General features: G+C 44.9%; 1 protein-coding gene across 6 annotated transcripts in view; it reads right to left on the bottom strand.

Annotated features, from left to right (window-relative positions):
• RBM33 (RNA binding motif protein 33) overlaps positions 1–27,936 on the bottom strand; it is a 1,526,085-nt gene that overhangs the window by 1,252,180 nt on the left and 245,969 nt on the right. For all 6 annotated transcript variants that reach the window (XR_011303311.1, XR_011303310.1, XM_069647955.1 and 3 more), the window contains one exon: positions 16,149–16,320. Coding sequence is in view for 4 of the 6 variants with exons in the window: in XM_069647955.1 (XP_069504056.1) it covers positions 16,149–16,320 (172 nt within the window). In the remaining 2 variants the exon portion in view is untranslated. The remainder of the gene's footprint in view (positions 1–16,148; positions 16,321–27,936) is intronic.

The raw sequence follows: 27,936 nt of genomic DNA, 5'->3' as shown, positions 1-27,936 counted from the left end.
TTACGATTCTCTCCCCTTGATTCTTTCGACAGAGGGTTTTTCTCTTGCCATGTTGGAATTCTTTCTGCACAACCTGCTGGCAACATGGAGGTACAACCTTCTTCCACAGGGTATCTGAGAACTTTACTCTCCCATTGATTTGATGTTACTTTCAGCTTTCTCCGACTTTGGCAATGTTGGTTATATTGTCCCCTTGTTAGATATCCCTTTATTGGAAAGGGGTATTCACTGGGTTTGTTTATTGTCCCCTTTTGGCTTGGGCAATGCGGGTTACTATACCTTTTGTTTCAATATCTTCCTTTTGGGATTTACCTTCACTTGGCTCATCTATAGCCCCTATTTGGCTTGGGCAAAGTAGGTTGCAATATTCCCCTATTCGCTTTAATTTCAAGGTTTGGTATTCAAAAGGTATATTACTCCCAGCAATCCATTTCGGAGCGCCCCAGGATCACCTCTAATAGGCCACCTCACTGGTATGTCTTGGCATCTCCGTTGAACTTGGCATTTCTGCTTTCTCCCCACGCCAGGACCTCTCTGACGTTGTCAGCTCCCAGCAGCTTCTGTCCTCCCGCGCTGGCTGTTAGTGGAGCACTTGCTGCTCCGAACACACTCCAGTGAGAACTTTTCACCAAAGTTAAAAGGCAGGACGCGGAGTGCTTCTCTCTCTCCTCAGACAGCCGGTCTTCACACCGCTTCCCGCTGCACGTCCTCTGCATCGGTCTGGATCTCCAGCCTCTGCCGCTTTCCTCACACGGCGTCCCGTAAATGGCAAAGCAACAGCTCCAGACTATCTCCTGCTGCTTCCACAGCTTTCTGACTTACACCCGACAGGCCTTTAAATATTCAAAGGTCCCACTCAGGTGTGGGTCTAGACTGTTCACTACGGTTTAGTGACTATGCCCCTCTTTCTCATCTCTAATAGCATTATGGGGCTTGAGTCCATAATGTTCTTAGTTTTAAAATCATTTAACATACTTTGTTTAAATGGTTTACAAGATATATTTTTAAGGGGATGTTTTAAAAAGGTCATTTTTTCCCCTCATGATTTTATCTTCGGTTTTGATAAACCCAACTACTAAAAGTAGTTACATTATCTCCCTGTTCCATACATACATAATTTTCCTGTTCACAAAAAGGAATATCATACTTTGTACCTTGGGGGAAGGCTGTGAAAGGAAGCCTTACTGTGATAACATGCCATCAGATATTCAGGCATTAGGGAAACCTTCTCCTCATAAGAGGATGAACACTGCATCTCTCCAGACAGAGTACACATTCCCTTGATGGCGGTCTCCCTCCCATGTGATCCACCCAGCTAATACAACCCTCAGGGTTAGGATCAGGTGGCGGCTGCCTTTCCTTGGCCACATAGGAGACTTTAGGCTGGGATTCAATGAGAATTCTGCAGGATTCATCACAAGGAGCATGCGACTTGTAGCACAAGATGGAGTCTCCAAGTTCCAAGGATGCACTCGGAATGGATACAGTGAGGCAGCCTAGGAGATAGGCGATCAGTTTACCAGGTAGTCCAGGGACACTTTTGAAGGATCAGCAGGCATGAATCCTCGAGCAGGGTTTGAGACTGCTTTTGCCTACCAGTCCACGGTTGAAGCACCAACGAGAGCCTTCTTGAGGTCAGACAGCGGAACAGGACTTGGAGACAATGCTGGTCAGCTGCAACTATTCCCCTCAAGTCTTCAGTGGGCTATACTTCTTCATAGGGGTCTTTGCTTCAAGCATGATCTGTCTCATGGTTGCACAAGTCCTCCTTTTATCCAGGATTCAGACAGGAGTCACCACCAAGTCCACCAATGATAAGGATGTGCACATTCAAACTGTCAGCGGCTATCCAATCATGGACAGCCACTGGCCAAACCGTCTGTCCAGCAACAGACACTCTGACACTGATGCAAACTGGTACCACACAGTCCCTACCTGCCACTTTCCCTGAGAAAGCAGAGGCTTTGCCCTGGAAAGGGCTTTCCATATTTGGCAATTACAGACCCTGAGGGGGCAGGAAGAGGGCAAAGAATAATATAGCCAAAGGACAGGCAAAAATCCTTCGCCACTGCCATTTTAGTGTACATGGTACTCTATGACAATAAGCGGTAAAATGCAAAAGTGCACAAGTAAAAAGTGAAAAACAGTAGAATAATATTCACAGCCACCAGCCCTCCTGGATTACATTGGTAACCGCAAGGTTCAAAATTGCTGGGAGATAGGTGGTTCCTGCTTATAGCCTAGAAGAGCCTTGCCAGCTTAAAACTAACCGTTACCAGGAGCTACTTTTGTCTCCCTAAGGCCGAGTGGTGCCTTACAAACATGCGTATGTGACATTAAGCTAGAGTGTTTCAGAAACTTAGATTTGTAGTGGGCAGAGTACTGGCATTGCAGATGTAGCTCCCGCCTCCTGTGTCCTAAAACACTAAGTTATAAGGATACACAAAGTTGCAAAAGACAAAGTTAAGGACACAAAGTACCCGAACCACACATCACTTTAAAGTGATGCGTGCAACTTTAAAAAATACAAGCAATTCACTAAGGGAGACAATCTCCCAGTACTGACAGTCTTGGGGACTGATCAGTTTCCCCATAGAAATGTGCACAAAGCAAAGGAAGTAAAGTATGACAATGCATTACTTACCGTAAAAGCATTTCTGATGGTTGTATCTGCTTAGATTCACATGCTGTGCATAGTCCGACATCCAGTGGTCACTGCGGAGTATTGCATTTTGTTTTTCGTAGTCAAAAAGGGGACGTCGACATAGGCGTGTCTGTAACACTATCCCTATAGTGACGTGCGGTGTACCCACAATCCCTAACGCGTCGAGGTCTCTCTGTATTTTTTCTGCCCTGAGGGAGCCTTATTAGATGCGAGTGAGTACAGAAAAGAGAGATAAAAGTATGTCCATGTTCCTTCCATCCAAGCGGGGAGGAAGGGTGGGCGCATGTGAATCTAAGCAGATACAACCATCAGAAATGCTTTTACGGTAAGTAATGCATTGTCTTCTGATGTTTGTTAATCTGCTTAGAATACTAGTGAGCAGTACCCGGAGTTGGAGTTGGGTTGTGAGAAGGAACAGTAGAGAAAAGATGTCTAAATACTGCTTGTCCCACCTGGGAATCCGATCCAGAGTGGGTATCTAGACAGTAGTGTTTTGTAAAGGTGTGTACAGAACTCCAGGTTGCCGCTTTGCAAATGGACTCAAGAGGGACATTTGCAATGAAAGCTATGGAAGCCCCGGTGCCTCGAGTGGAGGGTGCTCTTGGCTTGAAGGTTAGTTCTCTCTTAGCAAGAGAGAAACAGAGTGATGCATTGGACAATCCATCTAGATATCATGGATTTTGAAACTGCATCTCCTTCTCTACCTGCTGCCACTGAGACAAAAACCTGATTAGTCTTTCTCAGTGGTCTCGTTCTTTCCATATAAAACATGACGGCTCTGCGCACATCAAGTGTATGCAGGCTTTTTTCTCCCAAATTTGAAGGGTTTTGAAAGAACGTAGCTAGTTCCATCAACTGGTTGACATGGAATGTAGAAATGAATTTCGGTGCAAACCTAGGATGTTTGCGTAGAGCCACCTTATCTTTGTGAACTGTTACAAAGGGGTCTAGTATAGAGAGCACTTGTAGTTCACTCACTCTCCCAAGGGAGGTGATCGCTATTAAGAAAGCAGTTTTAAGAGTGAGGTTCTTAAGTGTTGCCTTGTGCATGGGTTCAAAGGGTGAGCGCATAAGCATGGTAAGTACCACATTTAGGTCCCATCCGGGAGCTGGGTTAGCTATAGGAGGGTGGATCATCTTCACTCCCTTCATGAAGGCTTTAATAACTGGAACTTTCCACCATGACACTTTATGTTGAGAAGTGGTGTATGCAGAAAGTGCAGCTAGATGAACCTTAATAGAATTAAAGACTAATCCTGAGTCTAATAAATGAGTAAGGTAAATAACAATTTGTGTGGGGGAGCAGTCAACGGGGTTGATGCTTTTACCTCTACACCAGATGACAAATCTTTTCCATTTGCTAGAATAGCAGTAACGGGTTAGGTTTTCTTGCCTCCCTAAGAATATCCATGCATCTTTGAGGGAGCTGTAAATGGCCAAACTCTATGACCTCAGGAGCCAGGCTGCTAAGTTCAGGGTCTGTGGGCATGGGTGCAGCGTCTTTCCCCTGTCCCGTGACAGCATGTTGTACGAGCAGGGTAGTTTCACAGGTGGAGACAGAGATATCTCCAGCAGGTCAGCGAACCATGGTTGCCGGGCCCACATTGGGGCCACTAGTATCATGGTGACTCGTTCCTGGTGCATCTTGTGCACAATCTTGTTGAGAAGGGGATTTGGGGGGGGAAGGGGGCGAGGGAGGGGGGCTTCGTAAAAAAATTTCCCTGACCATGTTATCCAGAGACCGTTCCCCTTGGAGCGGTTCTGGGGGTAACTGGAGGTGTAATCTTGGCATTGGGAGTTCTCCAGATTTGTGAACAGATCTATTTCTGGGAAGCCCCATTGTGTAAAAATGTCGAAGACGATGTCTTCTTGTAATCGCCATTCGTACTCTGAGGGCAGAGGGAAGTCTCTGCTGAGTTCGTCTGCTAGCAGATTGAGTTCCCCTGGTACATGTGACAGCAGGAACATGTGTTTGAGAGCTCACTTCCAGATGTTCTGGGACAGCTTGGACAGTCCCGGAGAGCGAGTGCCCCTTGTTTGTTCAGGTAGTACATGGCTGTGGTGCTGTCTGTGAGGACCATCACTGTCTTCCCTTGCAGGTGTGCCTGGAAAGCCTTCAGTGCTATGAAGACCACCAGTAGTTCCAGCAAGTTTGTGTGTTTTGACGCTACACTCGGACTCCAAACTCCGTGTGCAGTCTAATGGGATAGGTGCGCCCCCCCATCCTGTGAGGGTTGCGTCTGTGGTTAGAGTGGCTTCCACTGCGGGGATGGTGACTGTTTTCCCTATTACAAGGTTTTCCTTCGACCACCACCGTAGCGAGAGAACTAAGGCCTGCGAGACTACCACTAGATCGTCCCATTGTCCGCTGGCCTGATGCCACTGGCTGTTGAGCCACTCTTGCATTGGGCGTATGCGCAGACGCGCGTGAGGTGCCAAATATATACATGACGCCATCATTCCTAGCAAACGCATTGCTTTGCGTACCGTCACCTCTCGACCGGCTAAATATTGAGGGATCTGAAACATCATATTTTGGACCTTCTCGTTGCAGGGGAAGACAAGGTTGTCCTTTGTTCGAATTAGAGAACCTAGGAATTGTTTGATCTGGCTGGGGTCTAGACTAGACGACTTCTCGTTGATGGAGAAGCCTAGTTGGAACAAAAGGTCTACAGTCTTTTGGGTATTTGAGAAGCATGTCTCGTAGGAATCCCCTGTTACGAGCCAATCGTTGAGGTAAGGGTATACTGGGATGGACAACCTGTGCAGGTGGGCCGCTGCCACTGCCAGTACTTTCGTGAATACCCTTGGCGCTGACGCTATGCCGAAGGGTAGCACTCTGAACTGGTAGTGTTTGCCCTCTATCATGAACCTGAGGTATTTTCTGTGCGCTGGCAACGTTAAAATATGGAAGTATGCATCTTTCATGTCCAGTATGGTCATGTAATTCCCCTTGTGAAAGCAGGGGGATTACTTCCTGTAAGGTCACCATATGAAATTTGAGATTTGACAAATTTGTTCGCTGGGCACAGATCTAAAAAGGGCGCGTGGTTAAGTCCAAGGAAGTAGACTGAATAAATACCTTCCGTTACCTGTGACAGAGGCACAATCTCTATTGCTCCTTTTTCTAGTAGCAGTTCGACTTCTTGAAGGATGGCGAGGTGCTCTGGTGATAGGTGTCGTCCTCTTGGGGGTCTGTACGTGGGGGACCGACTGAATTCTATGCAGTAACTGCGGGCTATATTTGACAATACCCAGCAGTCTGATGTTATTCCCTCCCATGCTGGTAGGAAAAAATGTTAACCGGCCCCAGACTAGCGATGCATGGGAGGGGACCTGAACTTTCGTGTCATTTGGTGTTGGTAGCTAGGGAACCTCTAGGAGTGGGGCCCCAACCTCTTCCCTTGCCACGTCGTTGTCCTCTCTGAGTGTATTAGCCACTGGTTCCTTGAGTAGAGGACCAGTTGCCTGCAGAGTACTCCTGCTGTTGCTGTTGACGACGTTGGCCTTAAAAAAAAAAAGCGTTTGTTGCCGAAACCTCGCTTATTGGGAGGCCTTGAGATTTGGTCTAGAGTATTTAGGGTATCGAAAATCTTTCTTAGCGGTCTCCAGTTCGTCATCCACTGCTTTCCCAAAGAGGTTGGAATCCTCTATTGGCTTGTTGATGAGCGACGACTGGGTTTCTGGCTTATACCCCGGGTTCCGGAGCCAGACATGACGCTTGAAAAGTATCCACTGGACTAAAGAACGGCCAGCCGTTTCCGCAGCATCCAGTGTGTTTTTGATGATGCTCTGGTTAACCAGAGTTCCTTCCGGTACAGTGGTTAACAAGCGAGTACGTAAGGGCTCAGGGACTTCGCGATCTTGGCGTAACTTACCCCACTGGGCATCAGCATAACTTGCCAGTAAGGTATTGTTATTGGTAATTCTGGTGGAAAAAGCTGCTGAGGCTGTAATTCTCTTACCCAGGACGTAGAGCTTCTTTCCTTCCTTGTCTGGGGGTCCCTCACTAGTTGATAGCGGAACCCCTGCCCTTTTCCTTGTGGTGGTTACTACCAAGGAATCTGGTATTGAGTGACCCCTAATGTATAATGGGTCCGATGGAGAAGCAACAAAGTTTTTCAATTCTAGGGTTGACCCCTCTAACCAACGCAGGTATTGATAGCGATGGGATAATTTGTCTCTTAACTGAGGCAAGGAGGGGAATGGTCTGGCTAGTAGGTGGTTTCTCCTTAATGATCTTTTCCACAAAATCTATTTCAGGAGTAACTTTTCCAGTTTCTATTTCAAAATGTGCTGCTGCTTTCCGAAGTAGCGCGTTGAAAGAGGGTTGTTCATCTATAGGTGACGGGTTTCTGACTGGTGTTGTTTGAGGAGAGGAAAGGTTCAGGACGTCAGGGTCCGTTGACGCTGCTGGGGACTGCCAAAGCTGTGAGCCACCTTCATCTGGGTCTTCTTCGAAGCCCCCCACCCATGTCTGGGTTTTACTCAAAACCTTCTTCTAGGTTTTGTTGGTCTTCACTATTTAAGAGCTCCTCATCCTCTCGGAAGTGAGTCTTCTTCAGTGAGGTCATATGTGTTAACCTCCTCTTGAAGGGGGTTAAACCGGTAAGGTATTTAGCCGTGGGGTCCTCATGAAGTAACTCTCTTGATCTCTTGGGTGTTATATGTTCAGGCGTGGACATAAATCTATCCAACTTGTCCATACATGATTGGAATCTTTCAAAGGTCCAATGAGGTAACCCAGAACGGTCTGGAGGCGTAAATGGAAGCTCCTCTGCCTGTAGCCGTCTAGATCTGTCCCATAACGTCGAGGATAGACTCTTCGCCTTCTGAGAACCCTTCTCGTAGGCTAGGACTTTCCTTCGACGGAGAGAGGGGTCCCTGCCTTCCTTCCGGCATTCTCGGAGTCTCCCTGGCCTTCTGAGCGGGGCTCGGCGTATCCCTCGCCATCCGTCTCTGGCCGTCAGTGGAAACTATACGAGCCAAGCTCTCGACAATTTCTCCGTCAAGGGTTCTTCTGGCATCGTGTTTTGCGGTGCCGAGTCTTTCTCGCCAACGGCCGCACTCTTACGAGGTGCGTCACCTGGTGTTTTGTTGGTAGCGTCCTCATCTGAGGGTGGCCCAGTCGCTAGTCGCGTCTGCGGTGGCGGGGAGGGCTTACGACCCTTACGGTCGGCGGAGATCGCTGGTAGGCCCGGCGTCTCCGTTGGCACTAGGGCTTTCTTCGTAGGGTGTGAACCGAACTTGTCGAGCCGGGGACAGACGCTGAGGAGCGGCTACACTCCCTGGAGAGGTCTACAACCTCCGAAACAGAGGTAGGGTTATAACTATCCTCGTCACACTCGGCGGTGGCGGGTGAGGAATCAGCTCTAGACATAGCCTAGGCTGCCCACCTCTTGACCTTGCGGTCCTTTAAAGTTTTTGGGCGAAGAAGTTTACAGTCCGCACAGCCGTCCTCATTGTGGTAGAGGGGTAAGCAACGGTTACACCGTTTGTGCTTATCCTTCCATGTGAATTTGCCCTTGCAGCGCGGGCAAACTCTAAAAGGAGTCCTCTCCATAGCGGAGTATACAGTTAAAAGTGATAACGACCCCGAAAGAAAGGGGTGAAAGAGAAAGGCATTCTTAGAAAGAAACAAATGTCCCACGACCCCCACTCTCCCTACCGTTTAGGCCGATGAGGCCGGGCCACGTGTTCGGCAGAGCCAAAGGATCGCCTTCGTCTAAGTCACTGCCGTCGAAGTTCTTAATCGGCAGTGAAAACAGCTTTGCCGTCGGAGGGATCAGATGTAATCTTTAAACAAGAGCGACCAAAGGTCAAAATAAATGTTTTGCAATTTCTCTCTAACGAGCTCCGCATGAAGGCGACCAATATCTGTGCAGAAAAAAACAATCCGAGGGACCTCGACGCGTGAGGGATTGTGGGTACACCGCACGTCACTATAGGGATAGTGTTCCAGACACGCCTATGTCGACGTCCCCTTTTCGACTACGAAAAAACAAAATGCAATACTTTGCAGTGACCACTGGATGTCAGACTATGCACAGCATGTGATTCTACGCAGATTAACAAACATCAGAAATTGTTTTACTTGCCTCCAAAATGACAGGTCAGTAGGCAAAACAGAGCAAAAAGGAAGGGTGTCTGACAGAAGTTTATGAAAGGAAAGCCAGTGTTCGGATGGACCACTAATCACCTCAACCCAAAGAAGGCCAACCAAGCAGTGAGTGCATGTTTGTACATAAAGCAAGTTTATTATACAATCGGCCGGGAGGGACTAGATGACGCTTTAGAGTCAAACTAACCCTAATCTCCCTTTGCCAGACAAACACTTCACATTATATACATTTTGCAAGAGTTAAAATACTGACATATTTCATTACAAGTCATCCCCCCACACAATTGGTCAAACAATACTAAAGAAATCCAATCTTCTCTAATTCCCACTTTCTCATTGGTCACATTCATTTATCTACCATCATCAGCTCATCTTTGTTGCAAACCCCTTTCCTGGAGTCTTCTGTGGTAGGTTGTGACCATCACATAGTTCCACATTTCAACAAACATAATAAGTTCCAGTTGGCCTGGGACCTTCTAACCTCAGATGTGATTGCACATGGTATGCAAGGGCAATTCCAACAACAGGGGGAGGGGGAGAATAAAAAAGTTTCCTTTGAAATGGTCTTCACCATCTCACCCGTCCAGACTTGCTGGCATCCTTATTTCACTATAATCTGAACGACTGGCTAAAAGGCTACTACAGTAGTCTATTCTCAAGCTGATTAGTGCACGTGCAAGAGTTTCTCGACTTGTTTTTGAGAGAGTCGGGCGTGAGACAAATTTAATGTAATAAGATGAGGAGGCAACAATATTTCTAACCTGAACTTCATGTTCAGGTTGCAGTCCAATAAAACCTCTAGCGTTTTAACCTTTTTGACCTCTATAGCCCCCAATCAGGAGTTGTTTGTACTGGCCTTCCAGTTTACCAGTTTTCGATACTGCCCCTAGCTACCTACTGACCTGAGACAAGATGTAAACTATCTCAGCTTCAGGAAAGCACTGAAAACTTTCCTATTTCAATATTTCCTCTAATGAACTAAGGTAACTCTCAGGATTCAGCCAGGGCACAGAGACCTTGGAGAGGTTTTCAATCTGTGAATTTTGCACCACTGGTTTCTCTGCGCCCTGATGCCCGTGGGCTTACGGCACCTAACAAGCACATAGACACAGAAATAGGCATACAAGCCATCAGCTCTGTCTTGCTCGTATTCAGTGCCAGCCCATTGGCACACAACCTCTTTTGGATATCGTAAATCCTGTTAATATAGGTTTCATCTTCAGAGAAGACACCAGTGAGTGGGATGAAACATCGAGTGTCATCAGCATTATTCATAAATTCAATGCCATTGATATCTAGAAGATCTAGGAATGGAACAGTAAAAATATTATAGAATAGGAGGAGAGACATGCTCCCTGCGATACTCCCTGGGCCAGCTCTATGGGATTGGCATCAGCTATGTCACTACTCACTCTCCAGAGACATCCATCGAGAAATAATTTTACCCATTGAGCTGCTGATGTCGTGAAGTCCGCCATCTCCTCCAACCTGGTGACCAAAGCTATATGCTACACCATGTCGAAGTCGGCAGAGAGGTCCAACAGCATCAGCATGCTAGTCTTTCCCTGGTCCATATGCCGAAGGAGTCTGGATTTTAAGTCCTGCATAGCTCATGTTCCTGTCCCGTGCTTTTTTCTGAAACTGTATTGCCTCTGATTCAGGATATTGGACGAACTCAGGTGGGCAAGCACTTGTGTATATGCCACTCTAAGATCTTCAGTAAAAATGGGGAATTTGAGATAGGTCGATAGTTAAGAGGATTCACTGGGTGAAAGGCTAGATTTCTTCAGCAGCGGTGTTACCCACGATTGCTTAATGCAAGCTGGCACTGAGAAATCTCTGAACAACGCATTTATGAACTTACAAAGAATGGTGATCATGGAAGCGGTGCATGCTTTGATGGCTAGTGCAGGACATACATCACCCTTACAATATGAGGGTTTAAGTTTCTCCAGGATCATGAGATCGGCTTTGCATATAGTTTTCAAAGAGAACAGCTCTTCTGTTTTCCAGCTCTTAGGATTCAGTGGATTACTGTTTTGATCCTTTTGCAAGACCATTTTATTAGATAGCAAGATTCCATCTTTGATTTTGCAAAGTTTGGCGGTCGTGCCTCTTGTACCAGATTACACCAGTTAGCATCTTTGATGATCGAGGCCACATTGTTTTTTGGTTTTTCCAGCTCCTTATAAACTTTAAAGAGCTCTTTGGGATGAGACTGTGCTTTAGCAATACGATCATCAAGGTAGACTCTTTGCCAAAATGAGAGCCTTTTTATAGGTTTTTCATGTGTGTTTTATATATTTCCTTAACAGAATCCAGTATCACTTTTTTCCATTTATATAAGGCTTTGGTGTTGTTACTTTTAATTTCTTGCAGGCCATGGGAGAACCAATGATTGGTGTCTCAATATATTTTTGTTTTGCAAAGGTGCAATGGTATCTGCAGCTTTCTGCATGGTGTCATGATAGATGGCTGTAATTTCTTCAGCTGAACACTTGTCTTTAATCTCCTGCAGAACACGGATCCACGGCTGCAGGGGTCCGTTTAAGGTTTCTACAACAAATAGTGGTAATAGTAGGGTTCTTATTTGTTATAATTTTTTCGGAGAGGATCTCGAACTGGATAAAACAGTGGTCAGACCAGGGGCAAGGCCTAATAATCAGACTGGTAGGAGTTATATTAAGTCCCACCAACCCGTCAAGGGTATTACCATTTACATGTTGGCGCGTTAATACATTGGAAAAAGCCCAAATGTGAAAGGGCCCCATCAAGTAGTTTGGCTTGTGCATCACTTATCACCTAGCCAGTAAATTAAATTGCCAAGAAGCAATTCTTTAGACAAAAGGTTTTAAAAAAGATAAAAGGAGATCAGATATCTGGTTAGTAAAATTTTTCATTAATATAGGTGGTCGATAGATAAGGGCGTTCACTGTATTCTAAGCGTGTAATCTTATTTTAACATGAAGAATATCACAGTGGTCTATACTTGTGACGTCAATTCTTCAAACATCTAAAGAGTCTTTAAAAATTATTGCTACTCCGCCTCCTTTACCCTCACACCTGTTTTGGCAAAATATATTATAGCCATCTGGTATGGCCAAAGCAAGGGAGGGATCTGCAGCTGGGTGATTCTAGGGCTGAGTTACAGTACAGATGTCTATATTATGTGTACCGATATAAGAGGAGACATCGAAAGGTGTGTTTAAGATGAGACTGAGTATTGAGTAGTAAAAGCATTTAAACTTATATGTGGGGTTAGCCTTCTCAATAGGCGGTTTAATCTGTGTGAGTCGTATTAACAGCGTTAGTCTTGAAATTGCTTTGCTCTTTCAGACTATGCACGTTTTGCCTGGTAGACGCCATCAGCGTGTTGGGGGTAGACTAGCTAGGACCCTCCGAGATAGTTCTGATGATGCCATCATTCATATTGCCCAATGAAAACTCATTCATAGATATGGTTCAGTTGCACGAAAGTCAGAGTTGTAGAGGATATCTTCTTTAATAAGTAAGTATTAGCTTCAGAGTCAGCTAAAAGTGTTCTGGGACTTGAGAGAAGGTTCTCCATTCCAGCAGTAGGCATGGGCAAGTGGTATGGGCATACTCCCAACCACACAAACCCTGCAGCCTCACAGGATTCACACAAGACTTAAGGTAAGTATTATCCAAGCAATCACAGAACTTTAGGAGGCAAGAGCAGCTTTGGAGCGGATAACTTCAGGCTGCAGCAGCACAGGACTCTGGTCGCTCGATTCTTGGTCTGGAGACCGACTGACTGGACAGTGCATGGAAACTTGCAGCAGCAGTCCTCAGAGGAGGCTTCCAGCAAAGGACTTAACACAGATTCTCGTGGCTCTGTCGATTTGGTACCTTTTCACAGCAGCCAGATGAAGAACAAATATCGCTGGTTGCATTCCCTGTACTCCCTCGGTCCTGCACTCTGCTGAGGGGTCTTCAGGGATTTTCAGACGGATTCAGACTTTGGAAGACCATGCACTCGGACCCGAGGTTCCAGGGTATTGGTAGTTTGCAGCCCAGCGTATTCGGGACCCCCAGGTCGATAGTAAGCTTGCATCAGGCTCCTCTCCCGGTCGCTAGAAATCTCTACAGACATCTTTTCATCATCTTCCTCTTTGGATTCAGCTCCAGTGATTGACTTGTCAGAGGCTCCAGGTTCGTAGTATTCATCAGGAACTACAGCACAACTTCTGCAAACTCTCCCTGCAGTTTAAAAAAAGGGGTGGTCTGGCTGTTCAATTCGGACAGCCAGCCCCCATTGGGACTTGGTTCCTTTCAGGCAAGAGGAAAGACACAGGGCTGCAGAGATTTGGAGTCCTCCCTCACTTCCTGCCTTCTAAGACCATCTGGAGCTTTGGCAGGGAATACAAAGGCGTCCCGCCGAAGACGAAACTTCAACTGAGGCCGTTCCCACCTAGCATGGCAGGGGAACATCTCAGAAACAAGCAAACAAGAAATGGGGACAAAAGAAGTAGCCCACCACTCTAGCTGAATGGTGGCCCTTCTATGCATTACTGAGGCTGATTTAACAGCCTGCAAGTAATAAAGGCTAAATGTCATAAAAGTAGTTTCACTGCCAGCCAGTCAAGTAAACTTGCAATTGTAACAAAAATGTTAGCAGGTAGGTAAGAAAGGGGATACACTGTATCCCCCCGCCCCCAGCACTCCACACAAGGTTAGGTGCGCTGGCTCACTTAAATCAATGTCGAGGGGATGTGAATCTTACTTTATGTCTTGGGAACAGTAGTTCACCCAAGAAATAAGGAGTTAAAAAGGAAGTCTCTGCATTTAAAATGCTATGTACTACCATAGTTATATTGCAGTCAGTCAAAAGTTGTAGCAAACAATAACTCAAATCACCCACTATGGAAAAAGTCACACCTAAGAAGAGTAAAAGACTAGGTGAGAGGAGGAAAAGGATTCTCACTCACCTAGGGACAAGGTAAAATAATTACCAAGTCCAAGCAACATGTTCTGTGGTTGACAAAGGTCAGGAAGATGTATCCTGAAGATGAAAAACATACCTAACAGACTACAGTTCAACACGCATGACCTCTGGAAAACAACCTGAGAAAATTATCGAAACCCAGTATCCTGAGGGGTCTCTCCACCCCAGGTTTATTAAACAACTGCAAACGGGTGGCCAGATTCCCCTACACAATAAATAAGCTCCCATGCACTTAAAAAGATTGCATCTCCTTTCCACAATATTGCCAAGTCGTAAAAACCCAGCCTGGCTTAACAGACCATCTGATGTTGCAGCTACTCATTGCCTTCCATCGGCCTCCAAACCTGAAAGTTCAGTTTTTCCAGTCACACAGAGTTCACCTTGCACACCCAGACTGTAAGGCCTGGCCAAACTATGAAAAGCACACAGCATACAGATGTGTACATTCCTCATGTACCCCAAACTGTCCTCCACGTATATTTGTATTTTATTGTTTATATAGCGCTTTACTCCAAAGCGCTTTACAGTTTAACAACAAGGAAAACATCAAACATGGAACATGGAAGCAATAAAAAATTCATGAATCAAACCAGAAAAACAGCATGTGGAACAATTTGCATTTGAGAAGGAAGAGAGAAGGAGAGGTATGAGAAGGAGAAAGGGGGAGGGAAAAGGCAGTAAGGAGAGTAATAGGGAGGGTGGAGATCATAGGGGAGACATTCTGTGAATGTGAGAAAGATAAAGGAACAGGAAGATGGAGTGGGGAGGAGAAAGAGGAGGAAGGGGAGATAAGTCAGGGAAGGGGGTGAAGGAGTGATTTTAAGGAGGAATGGAAGGAGGAATAGGTGGACATATAGGGGATAGTGAGATGAAAGGAATTCCAATGTAGGGGGCAAGGAGCTGGAAGGAGCGGAAACGAGAAGAGGCACAAGGAGGTTGGGGAACAGAGTAAAAAGATCAGCAGAGCTTAAGGTAAGAGAGCAGGCATAGGAGAGAAGAGAGGAGAGGTAAGGAGGGGCAAGATCATGAAGAGATTTAAAAACTAGACAAATTAAGTGAAATTTAAGTTGGGTTGGGAAATGTAAGTAATATCCCTTGAGAACTTCATGTCTGTAGGTCAGTGCATGCATTTATTTTTAAACTACAGTGTCCTCTTCACAGTGCTTCCTTCATGACATCTCCATTCTCGCATGAGCATTATGAAGCTCCCCCTAGTCAAGTTTCTAGACATTTTGTGGCGCACAATGCCCATATTCTATTTCATCGATGATTTGTATTTTTATCTTGCTTATCAGCTTAAACACCAAGCACCACTAAAGTAGCACATATCCTATTCTCATTAATTAGATCCATAAAAAAATTGCAACAACGGGCCAACTTTACTTCTCCCCAGTCAACAATATGATGCATGCTAGTGAACCCCTCTTTCTCATTGGGACCTTCCATGAACTCCCAAACATTCCCCCTTGATCTTTAAAAGCATCTTTACTGGGAAAAACCCTACAACCATCTCTCATATTGATCCCAACGTGGGAATACTCCTCCGCTGAACAAACCCAACTCGGCCCACCACCATTTCCGCAATCTACCCGCTGCTCCACACAATCATTCCAACTTGGTGAAGGACACAAGACGGCTTCAGTCCGAGTAATCATGAGATATGAAATGGTAGTGGTTCTAGCTTTGGACAGGGTCACAGTTATCATGGCATCCGCTTTTGGTACTTGGGCATAACAGCATCGTAAGAGTATTTGGCAAGACCAAAAGTGGCATTAAAATGACAGCTAGGCTCATCCAAGATGGCACCCAAGGAAATAAAAACAAAAATAGTCCTCAAGGGTCATTTGTATTTCCTGCCTTATTCTCCATGAACGCCCTAAGCTTGTGCAAGGCAGCGATTGTTTGTGTCAAGAGTCGCGTCCTCAGAATCATTAGGAGGCACAAACGTACCAAAGGTACTTCCAATTTTCTGACAGACCCCTCCCTCCATAACTGTTAGGAGGCGAACGATATACCTATTCTGCAAGGCAACGAGGCTCAGGGCCGTAGTTCTTCCTTGATGGCACTGAAAGCCGATAAGGATGAATGTGTTAAAAAAATAAAAGTGTACCGGGTCACCTTGAGCAACGTTTTCATTCACAGCAGCTTTGACACCAGGTGCCAGGAGGGAGGAGAAATCCGTCTACGTTCTACTGAATAAATTAAATTGCTTGGGAATGTCCATCAAAGCTTTTGAAGATGTGGCAGAGAGGTAGTTCAACAGCTTGGTCCATCGTGATAGCAAGCAACAACTTCAAATCAAGATTTTAAGATTTTAATTCTAACCGTTGTGCCAAATTGCCAGTGCACTCACATATCACAACCAAGCAAGTTTACAAAATGTGAAACAACCCTACCCAAGGTTTCTGGAATGTTTCTTCTCTCGCGTGCTGCATCTGAAAGTCGAATAATAGTCCCTTCTTTGCGCTCAGTTTTAAAGCGTAATCTACCAGACTCTTCATCATCTTCCTCCTCTTCATCAGAGTCATCCTTTGTTTCTGCTTGTAATTTGATACTTCGCATAACTAACTACAAGGAGAAAAAAAGACAACATTAAAGAGGAGTATTTACACTGTATACTTGTAAATGGTTATTTTGCGATTATGGGTTTATAACAATGCCTACCACTGTATAGAAGGTTGAAGTTCAGTTTACCATAGCTCTTTGTTCATAGTTAACCAAACATTGATTGTACACTACCAAATACAAATGTCAACAATATACCCTTAAACAAATCTCAGTGGATCAATCTAAGTTGCAAAATTAAAACCCAAAATGAGTGAACCTATGATGGAAAATAATGCAGAAAGTTTAGGCACAGCTAAGAGCAGAACCAAAGAGCTATCTATCATGCAGTAACTCCTATTTTTGCCAATACACCAGTTTTAGATACACCCAAGAAACTCAATAATACACTGCTTTTGCCTTTTGCTTTGGGCACTGACTGGTCACATCTGAAACTGCTGGTTGGACAAAAACAGCTGAATCAGAATTGAGGAGCAGGCATGGACGCAGGTGTGAAGGGTAAACCAGGCTTTGGGCTGACTGGGAGATGATTAATAAACAGGTGGTAGTAACTAGTGTCAAGCGTTGAGGGCTGGATGACACGAGCTGGATTACCGGTATCAATTTAGCACTCATCACAAACCCAGACTATAGAGCAGAATAAGACACTGGCTATTCATGCCCAAAGAGGTGGCTATACCTGAATGTCAATTTCAAATTCTTCAAATGCAAGGCTGCAAATCTAATTACCATAACGCCACCAAATTGGGTGGTTGAAGGTACTTGAAATGGGTAGGCAACCTTCACCATAAATGAAAACCACTGCAAGTGTTGGTACAATTCATGCTACAAAATCCCAAACCCACCACCTTAGCTACATTCTATGGGTTTACAAGTAAATCTGACATTTTGTTTCCTAGACATCAACTGGAGGTGAGGTGCGCTCACCAAGACATTGCTGCAAGACTGCAGCAAAAAGAGCAGGAATTTTCAAGTGGAACATTTCAAAATCACATCATGAAGGTTCAGAACAGGTATTGTATTAAGAACAGGGATGTCAATTTTGATCAGAAATAGTTTACAAACCCACATTGAAAGATGAGAAGGGATCCTCTCCAAGGGTGTATGCACAATAGCACAAACATGAGAACAAATGGTGAGACAGTTTACAAGCACAAAAATAAATAGTGGGAGCTAAACCAAGGACAAGACACAGGATTAAAATATATCTAGAGGAAATGGGTAATTTACAAAGGTAAGATTAACTTAAGATGGCAAATGCTTCAAACCAAAGAGGAGAACTATATACAAAAAAATAGCATTATTAAGCATCAATGGAGGAAGTGATGGGGTCAGTTGGGGAGGATGAAGGAGAGGGCAGGGGAGCTCCCTCTTTAGCATGCAAGTGAAGCTTAAGACGAGCTTTGAAGAGATCCACAGTTGGGCTGGCTTTGAGAGTGATGGGCAGCGGGTTCCAGTGGAGCGAGACAGATGAGAAGAAATAGCAGAAGCAAGAGCAGAGGGGTGTTGAGATGGATTTCTAGAATCTGGCCTGGTGGACAGATTTTTGGAGGCCACCCTGGTTATAGTGAACAGGGGAACTCAGAGGTTAGCCAAAACTCAATCAAGATAACAGAAGAGAGCAGTCAATGCTATTCTCAGGAGAGTGCAAGGGGTAACCGGGTCCAACAATGAAGCACACTAATTCAATTCGGACAAGTACAAAAATACTATATTTATTCTAGGCCCAAAACACACCAGAAAAAGAAACAAGCAGGTGATAATATTGGGTACGCAGTCAATATACTGAAAATAATTCAGAGTGGTACATGTCTCCGAAGATCATAATACCGAAAAACACAGAAAATATTCAATATGTAAAGGGTAGTGGGATAAAGGGGATCAAATGAGTCCGGATGGGGTTAGGGTGGCATTATAAGGGTAGAAATCCGTGGGGCTTGGGAAGAAGTCACAACCCCTCCCCCCAAATAAAAAAACAAAAAGAACAAATAAATCAGTATTTGTCAGTACTTTGGTCGCGATGAAATGTACAACTTTTCCGTCAGTAATATCACATATAACCTAATATTGTACGGTTCCAGTGAATACAGATTTATATTATACAGCAGTAAGGGTGGCCAAGATGATTCCTAGCACAGAACCAGTCTGTTGGAGTGGGTTTCAAGGGGCGACAGGGACGTTTCTGCACATGTGTTGGGGTTGTGACTGGTTGCAGTTGTTTTTAAAGGATTTGCAAAAAGTTGTTTGATATGGTGGAGGCTAGGTTCCAACGTACGGTACAGCATTGCATGTTGGGATTGGGATCCCTTCAGAAAGGAAGGCAGGGCTGGACTATTTCTCAAGTTGTGACGTTGGGGCTATTTCTTCCAAAAGGCTAATTGCCATGGCATGGATCAGCGCCTCAGATGGGTCATGGCGCAGGGTGATGCGTAGGTGGCGTTAGAATAGATTTCTAAACTGTGGCCTTGTTACAGTGAACAGAGAGCCACTTCTGGGAGTTCAGCCAAACCATTCAAGATAGCATGGAGAGAGACCAAGGCTAAATCTCAGGAGAGGTTAGTGGGGTCGAAGGTCCACAATGAGTCCACACAGTGAAACACCAAGAATTACACAGACAGTTAGCTATACAAATATGTTTATATGGCAAGTAATATCACACAACACTAAACACTATAAAACATATATACAGGGAGTAGTTGGTGCAGAACAAACAATCCCACACCGCCTCACCCCAATAACTATAAAGGAAGGTAAGTGATTAGGTTAGCACCAACTGTCCACAGTAATTGCAATCCTAGCTTCAGAAGTGCAACCCTTTCACTCCTTCACGAAAAAGAACAGCAAAATTCACCCCCACTGCTCGGCTCCATGAAAAGGAAAAACCAAAAACTAGAACTCTAATGGAGGATCAAAAACAACACTGCAAATAAACTGAAATTTCTGCTACATATCCGCTCATACAAAAAGGAAATACAAAAAGCAAAGTGGAAACACTATGGCAACCGAATCTTCAAAGCACCAAACACCCAATAAGAACTCTTCAAAATCATAAATAAAATGAAAAATCCACCGGGCTGCAACACGCCAACACCATCGCTGAAAGTATGCAATGACCTGGCAGACCACTTCAAAAACAAAATAATTTCCATCCAACAAACCATAAAAAGCAGAACACATGATCATACTACAGATCCCGCCTATCCTCACGAGGAGCATCCGAACAAACTACAAAGCATCCCGGAAATATCAGTGGAGACTTTAATTAAACTGGTAAATCTAAGCAACAAATCAGGCTCTCCCGAGGACCCCTACGCCCGGACATCTACAAATCAATTCTCAAGCAAGGAACTCCCATGGAATACTACAGGAAGGTCCTCAACCTTTCGATCTAAACAGGTAAAGTCCCACACATCTTCAAATCAGCGTAAATCAGGCGACTACTCAAAGATACAGCAGGAAATGTAGAGGACTACTCCAACTACAGACCCATCTCCAACATCACGTACATAGCCAAACTGCTCGAAGAGGAAAAGAATCAGCTCTCCTCTCAAAATGCGACAACCTAAAAGCAAACACAGACTCAGACAACAGTACTGCCTTGATACTTCTAGACCTATCCGCAGCGTTCGACACAGTCAACCACGACATCCTCATAACGAGATTAGAAGGACTGGGAAGAACATACACCGCCCGCCCTACTATGGATCAAATCCTTCCTAACAAATAGAACGGAAAACGTATGGATGAAACCTTTCAAGTCCAACCCAAGAGCCTCCACATGCGCAGTACCACAAGGATCATCTTTCTCCCCGCTATTATTCAACATCTACCCATCTCTATTAATCAAAATCATCAAGACACGCCTCACCTGCTACAACTACACCGACAACACACCAATAATCTTCAAAATAGAAGACACTCAAGAAGAAAACACCAGAGAATTGCCCTAGTGATATATGCAACTGGATGAACTCTAACTACCTCAAAATTATCCAGGCAAAAACGAGATAATGATCATCACAAAAAAAACAGAGGAGACAACTACATCCCCTGGCCAAGAGAACTCGGTACAACCCCAGCACCATTGTAGATTGTAAAAAACCTGGGGATACTGATGGACAACAATCTCACTCTAGAGCCACAAGTAAATGCTCTACTCAAGAAATGCTCCTTTCTCCTGTGAAAAGGATCCTACCTTTCCCGTCATTCGCCAATGAAACACTTACCATCATCGCAGTCATGTCCAGAGTAGATTACGCCAATAGCCTATACCTGGGTATGCCTGAACGACTTCTTAAAAAAACTACAACGCATACAAAATGCGCCAGCCAGACAGCTTCTCAAACGACCCCGAAAAGAACGCATCACACCTGTGCTAAAACACTACATTGGCTACCAATAAAACAACAAATAAAATTCAAACCAATGTGCATCACACACAGAGCAATACACAACCAAGGCGCAGAATTCCTGAGAGGCAAACTACGCCTACATCAGCCAACACGAATGGTCAGATCAAGCAACGACATCCCGTTGGAACCAAAACCCTACAACAAAAGAAAACTTGGGGGACCCTCTTTCTCTCACCAGGCAGCGAAAACCTGGAACGACTTACCAAAGAATATACGGAACACAAGAAATCACCTACTTTTCAGGAAACTGCTCAAATCCTGGCTCTTCACTGCGTAACTAGAAGGAAGACACTCCGTGACATACCACCCACATAATGAGAGATAGCCATGATAAGAGGACACCAAAGACTGAACACCTAGGCTGACCAAGACAGAAGCACTTGGACGATTCATCAATAGCATCCTGGCCCTGTACCACATCCAAGGTCCAAGGTCCAACAGACCTATTTCACAAAGATAGCAAAGAATGGGGGCCACCAAATCCCCAGCGCCGACACAAAGACACACCCAATCACATTATACAAAACTCACTATAATACAGCAGGGAATGTGCCGCGCTAACACCCACAACATCCAGACAGTCAAGAAAGGTCAGTAGCAACTAATCCCACCCATACTAACAAATTAAATGGAACAAGATGTGCCACAACCAGCACTCGCCCACTAATCCTACCTCAAATCTCTGCATACTCAAATCACCGAAAATTCACACAACCAACTCTCGCCCTGCAAACTGCACACACTTTTACCACACCACATCAATAACAAACCAACACAAACAGCACACAAGGTATCGCCCCGGTCTAATAGTTATACCAAAACTCAGAGCACGGTGTATACCAAACTGAAGCCGCCATCAGCAACCACCTCTCACTCTCCTATTCCTTCTCCCGACTGACTCAACCCCGCCCACCTTGTTTACAGATCCGCCAGTGCGCCTGGGGGCCAACTCTGTTGGTGGCGGTTCGCAATATAAATACTTTTAACCCCAAGTTGTATGGGGTCCTGTGCCCAAAGGTTCAACGTTTTCCAGAATTTTAGAAGTTGTGGAAAAAACTAGGAGGTCCTGGGACATCAAGATGGGTCCAAAAGTCAAAGAAGGATTTGTTCTAGTGAATAAAACAGTTCCCAGATTTCAGAGGGCTTTCGGCAAGTAGTTGTGCCAAAGCCAAACAAGTGTCAAAGTTTCAAACGTTGTTTAAACTTTTCAAGCGTGGAGATGGGGGAACATCAGGGGCGGAGGGCAGGTAAGCATCACTACAACATACCCGTAACTCAGGTTTCTCTTCAGACTTTGCGGGTCGTCAGAAGGTCGCCCGAGGTATGTTTTCCCACCTTTGGTTCGGTCGAAGGTGCCAAGGAGGTGCGGATGCAAGAAGTCATGTATGGAAACATGGTGCTACCTCTTTCCGACAGAATGCAAGAATCACCACTGCAGCATTCCTCAGGGTGTTAGGCAAGATTGTATGCAGTACCCTTTCGGTGCACTACAACAACCCTGACATCCTGGCAATAGGAACACAACCTTTGGTATAAGCTTGTACTACACAGTTTAGTAGCGTGTTGAGCAGCCAGGATTATCAAGAGAGGTCAATGTGAGCTGTAGGAGAGTTACACAGAGATTCACAATGACAAGTATTTAAATAAACTCACAAGGTTTCTTGATTAAAAAATTATTAATTTAACAGTCAGTTAGAGTAAGCCTTCTTCAGAAGAAAGCAATATAGAAGCAACACACAAATACAGTCCAAAACTACACACACTGTTTCTAAATCAGTAAAGACCCCTTTGGGATGGCCCACAGTCACAATCGACACCCTCAGGTGACTTCAAAGTTAGGGTGCTGGGGACATGAATATCTTACTTTTGTATTTAGAATACTCTTAGAACTTGATCAAAGGAAAAGGTTATTAGAACAAACAAGAGACCACAAATATTCTTAAGCAGGCAAATTCTTTTGGTTCCCCTAAACGGAGTCATTCAGTATATCAGTATATCAGGTTAAGCCAAAGTCAATGGGCAAAAATCGAATCTATATGAGGTGAAGCACTTCTGGTAGGTAAGTAGAAAAGTCTTTGCACAATGTTTTATAAGTCTTTGGAGAAAAGAAGAATCAATGTAGGGCCACAAGCGGTTTAGTATTGTGAGTAGTAGAAGCTGCAAGCAACTCTACAATAAGAGGTAAGTTCCCTCAGACTTTACAGTACCTTTGGATTGAAGAAAAAGTGCAGCAGAGGACTTCTGTTCCTGTGCAGCTCTGCAGATCTCACTGTTCCTGGGCCTCAGTCGTGGGGACAAGAGGGTGGACTTCTGGGACTCCTGCAATGGGACGGTTACCGCTCGCAACCGGCAATGTTCAAACAAGTAGCACTTCAGTGTTTCAGCTCATTGCGACTACCGCAAATAGCAACACTGCTGTTTCTAGCTGTCGAGATGGACTTTCCTTGCTTCTGGGGTCCGGCACTCTGTTGAGGGGGCTCAGACTTGGTCAGTCCTGCTTCCGGGGAATCCGGAGGATCTTCATGGAGCTCTAGGCAAACTTAAAAGCAACGCTCACAATCTGGTGTTCCTCTCCCTGACGTTTCGGTTTCCAGCAGCACCTCTGGAAATGCAACCAGCTCAGAGAGAATGCCCAGGTGGCTTACTTTGGAGTTGATTGGTCCCACCAACTCAAAGGGAGAAGTCGCCCTTGCAGGGGCTTCTCTGTCGACACAAATTTGTAGTTTCAGCACAGCAGCAAGGCTTCACCAGGCAAACCAACCATTCAGGAATTGCAGCATGCGCCCTCTTCAAGTTCTTCTTCGGTTCCTTCGTCCAGTGGTCGATTCTGCCATCCAAGCCAAAAGCCTCGCCTTTTATTCAGTTCTCTCCCATTCATTCCAGCCTAGCTGTCAGTCACCTAGCAGGGTGTCTGTCCTTGCCGGACAGCCAGCCGGCCAATCACCAGAGTGCATTTGGGTCTCTTGCCCCGGCCAGACACCCTGGAGCCAGAGAATCCCACCAAAGGCAAAGCGACAAAGGGACCAAACCTGGTTTGGTGCGCAAAGTAAATCTCAAGAAGGACCTTTCCAAGAAGAAACAGTGAAAAAAGAAGTCCAGAAAATTGACAAAAATGTCACCTGTGAGCGCTTTACTACAGCTGTGAACGCAGCCCGCTGTAAATGCACACCACAGGAGTTAAAGTAAACCACTGCCACCAGCCATTCATCGATGAAAGGGTAACATAAAAATGTTACATGAGAAGCTAGACTAAGGGGATACTAGGCAACCCCATCCAGCACCCTATCGTAAGATAGTGTGTGTTGGGTCTAGAAAGTTACAAATGTAAGTAAAGTCAATTTCACTTTACTGCTCTTGGAAACAGTTTCACCAAGAGAAGATTTTTAAACCTTTGGGAAATCTGAAAGACTTCCCTGCGTCACTGTACTGAAGGTGCTGTGTGACACAATGTAAATGATGATGCCTATGGAGTTTGTCAGACTCCACAACCAAAAGAAACCGTGTCCAAAATCACATTAAAATACATGTGTTGGGAAAAAAGGTCTCTCTCTCTTTCCCTCTCCCTGTTAAAAAAATGAAGTCCTCAAAATCCAGCAAAGTTGCTGGGGGTCTCTAAGGTAGAGGGTATTCACACATTTCTGAGAATTCTTCCTAACAGGGCACTCCACGAAATGCTGGAACGCAGGTTACAGTGTCGGTCACTGTTGCACGGCAACAGGAGGCAACACAGGGTGTGGTCAAAGAAAGCCCATCTCAGGACCAGTTGATGGCAGGGATCTGACATTTCACAGGACTACCTCTCGTCAGATGATCTGAAGAACCCAGATGTTCACTCGGAATGGCGCCACTCATATTGCAGTAGCCCAATCGGTAGCTGGTCAGTCCACTGGGTGGTCCAGGGACACTTCTGAGGGCTTCAACTTGCTTGGGCATCAGAAGATACCAGATGTTAGGGAGAATGATCAGAAATGTGCTAATTCCATTCTACCTTAGAGACTCCCCTCTCTTTTGCTGGACTTTAGAACTTAATTTGTAGCCTGAATAGAGAGGCCTTTTTACCACTCTCTCGTGCATTTTATTTTGAACTCAGTTTCATTTAGTTTTGGAGTCTGACAAACTCCCTAGGCATCACCTTTTTACATTGTGACACAGCACCTTCAGTGCAGTGTCACACAGAAATCTTTAAGGATTTCTGCTAAGGTGTAAATACCTTCTCTTGGATAACTACTGAAGAGTAGCAAAGTGAAATTGATTTTACTTACACTTAACTCTTTATAGACCCAGCACACACCATCTTACAATAGGGTGCTGGAGGGGTTACTTAGTATCCCCTTTGTCTATCTTCTCATGTAAAAATGTTTGTTACCCTTCCTACATTGCTTGTGGCAGTGGTTTACTTTTTCGAAACATTGAATGTTTTTACCGCAGGCTGCAATTGCAGCTGCAGTATAGCACCTATGGGTGCCCATTTTGTCAAAATGGCCCGGTCATCTTTCTTCGCCATTTCTTGTTTTATGGTCCTTCTTGAGATTTACTCTGCACGCCAAACCAGGTTTGGTCCCTTTGTTCGTTTTGGCTTTGGCGGGATTCACCAGTGAAGCCCGCCTCTGGGTCCAGCGTGTCTGGCAGGGCAGGAAGCAAGGGAGGTGCCCGAAAATCCCTGTGCTTAGTCTCCTTGGTTACAGGAATGCACCAAAGCTGATTGGATGGCTGGCTGTCCTTTGAGGACAGCCACCCTGCTGTGTGAGTGACAGCTGGGCTGCAAATGAATGGGAGCGACTTGCATAAAAGGCGAGGTCTTTTACAAGAAAGGCAGAATCGACCACTGGACAAAGAAATCCGAAGAAGAACTTGGAAGAGAAGCTTGCTGCAACTCTTGAAACGCAGGTTTACCCGGTGAAGCCCTGCTGCAGGGGAACTGTCTGTGTGCCATCCCCAAAGGACATCTACTGGATTTACTGAAACAGTGTGTATTTTGAAGAATATTTAAGTGTTACATAATGGCTCCCTTCTAAAGAATGCTTATTTTAAAACTGACTTAAATTATTAAATTGTGTAATCACAAACCTTCAGTATAGTTATTATTTGGTTACTTGTCACTATGAACTTATGTTTATTTTATTTATTACATTTGTTACTCGCCCAGACCCACGGGTATCACGGCGAACATTTCAATAAATTGTAGCATTTTTATACAGGGTTACAGTTACCAATACATAGGACATATTATATACTGAATTACAAATCGATCATGTGATCATCTTTCTTATACACAGTTAAAAATGGTCACGGTGGCAGGTCACATTTTGTTTAAAACATTAGTTGCAGATCTAGAGGTACATGCGAGCCATGGTGAATACATTGCCTGTTTAGGTTAAAGAAAGGCAGTAAGCCAGAGGCCTACTAGTACAAAGGTGGAATAGGACTAGTTGAGGTTAATATTCGTTAAATAACCAAGTTTTCAGTGCTTTTTTGAATTTTAGTAGGGAGTCCTCATTTTTGATACTAGTAGGTAGTGTGTTCCAGTGCGATGGGGCTAAGACTTTGAAGCTACTTCCTCCTGTGTTACAACCCTACAGCTCACATTGACCCCTCTGGAGATAAGCCTGGCTGCTCAGTCACTCTACCAACTCGTGTACTGCACAGGGTACAGCATACAAATTTTGCCTAACACCAGAACCAGTTGTTCCCACCGATCCAGAGGGTTGAAGCAGAGGGCCTTCAGAGATGAGTAGCCAAGCAGGGCTCTACCGGGACTGCAAGGCCTCTTCAAGGATTGTGCACAGGTCCTCAACAGTATACACTGCAACAACAGGATACTTGCCTCCTCTTCAGACCTGCTAGAATGGCTGCAGGACACCTATTATCCTAAACCCAGGTGAGGGATCAGACTTGGGCCTCCAATGCCAAGATCTGCCCCACACATTCACACCAGCAGTGGTCCAATCGGGGACCACTGTGGGTTTCACGCAGGCATGCAAACTAGACTGAGGTGTCAGTATGTGGAATGGGACCAGACAGTCCCAGTGCACTTCCTGGGACCCCCCCACACGCTGTGCACTAGCTCTCAAAAGGCAAGCTTTTCCCGTACAAGTGCATGACCATAAAAAGGGTCATTTCGGACCTAGCAGGGCAGGAAGACTGCCAAGGTACAAGATGGGCAAAGAACGGAAAAAAAACTTGTGGCACAGCCATTTTGGGACACTAGCCACTATTAGTAGCCCAACGCGGTAAAGCTAAAGCAAAAATACAGTAAAAAGTATTAACAATGAGCTGCTGCCACCAGTTTGTATCCAAGCACATTTTAGGTAACCAAAACATCCCTTTGAGTGTAGTCTAGAGTCAAACAAAAGAAAACCCATTGAACTGCATTGGAAGATACATTGTGCAATGTTAAAAAGTTACCCAAAAAAAGTCAAAAGACTAAGGGAAACAGTTTCCCAGTACCGACACCCTGAAGGACTAGTCAGTTTCCCCATAACATGTGAGCGAAGGCCAGTTAAGTGAAGGTGTGGGCTTCACTTTACTGTAAGGATTCAGGACATGGTGAAAAGCAAAACGTTTGGTGGTCCATAGAATATGGAGGGAAAGTTGCTAAAAAGAAAAACCTTGCTAACAGGGGTGTGTGGCCTGAAAGAAATGTAACCTCACAACAAGGTTACCCGGAAGATTAAGGCCAACGATGCACGATCTGGCATGAGCTATGGGAAAAGCTTTAAGCACGTTTGTTTGGCTTGCAGCCGCTTTATATTATTGACTGGCACTTGGGAGTGACAGGAGGGGAAGCAAGGACCATTTAAGGTGTGGCAGGGGGTGTATGTACAAGGAGGGGCCTGGGCGGTGACTGGATGGGGAAACGGGTGAAGAATAAGGGTGTAAGGGGGGTGGGGGAGTATGCTATTGTCGCTCTGATCTGTCCACTGCTTGTTGAATGTGTCTGACAAATTGGTGTACGATAAAAATTATAAAGTTGTTTTAATAAAAGTATTTTTTTAAAGCATGTGCTACTATTGCCCAACACCCAATTGTAAACATATATAAAGTCATCTTATGGTTATTAGAAATGCATTAAATAACTTTTTCAACAAAAGAAAGTAAGGGATGTAGTAAGATTGAACCAAGTCACAAGAAATATGCCCTAGCTTCAGAAGTCCAATCCAAATTAAGGGTGGACCTTGTGCCCAAAAGTCACAATGCTTTTCTCTCC

This window comes from Ambystoma mexicanum, chromosome 2q, assembly GCF_040938575.1.
Source record: "Ambystoma mexicanum isolate Mex_15411 chromosome 2q, UKY_AmexF1_1, whole genome shotgun sequence".
In the NCBI taxonomy this organism is placed as follows: Eukaryota; Metazoa; Chordata; class Amphibia; order Caudata; family Ambystomatidae; genus Ambystoma; species Ambystoma mexicanum.
The sequence above is the reverse complement of the archived record's forward strand: the minus strand, read 5'-3'. Positions and strand labels throughout refer to the sequence as shown.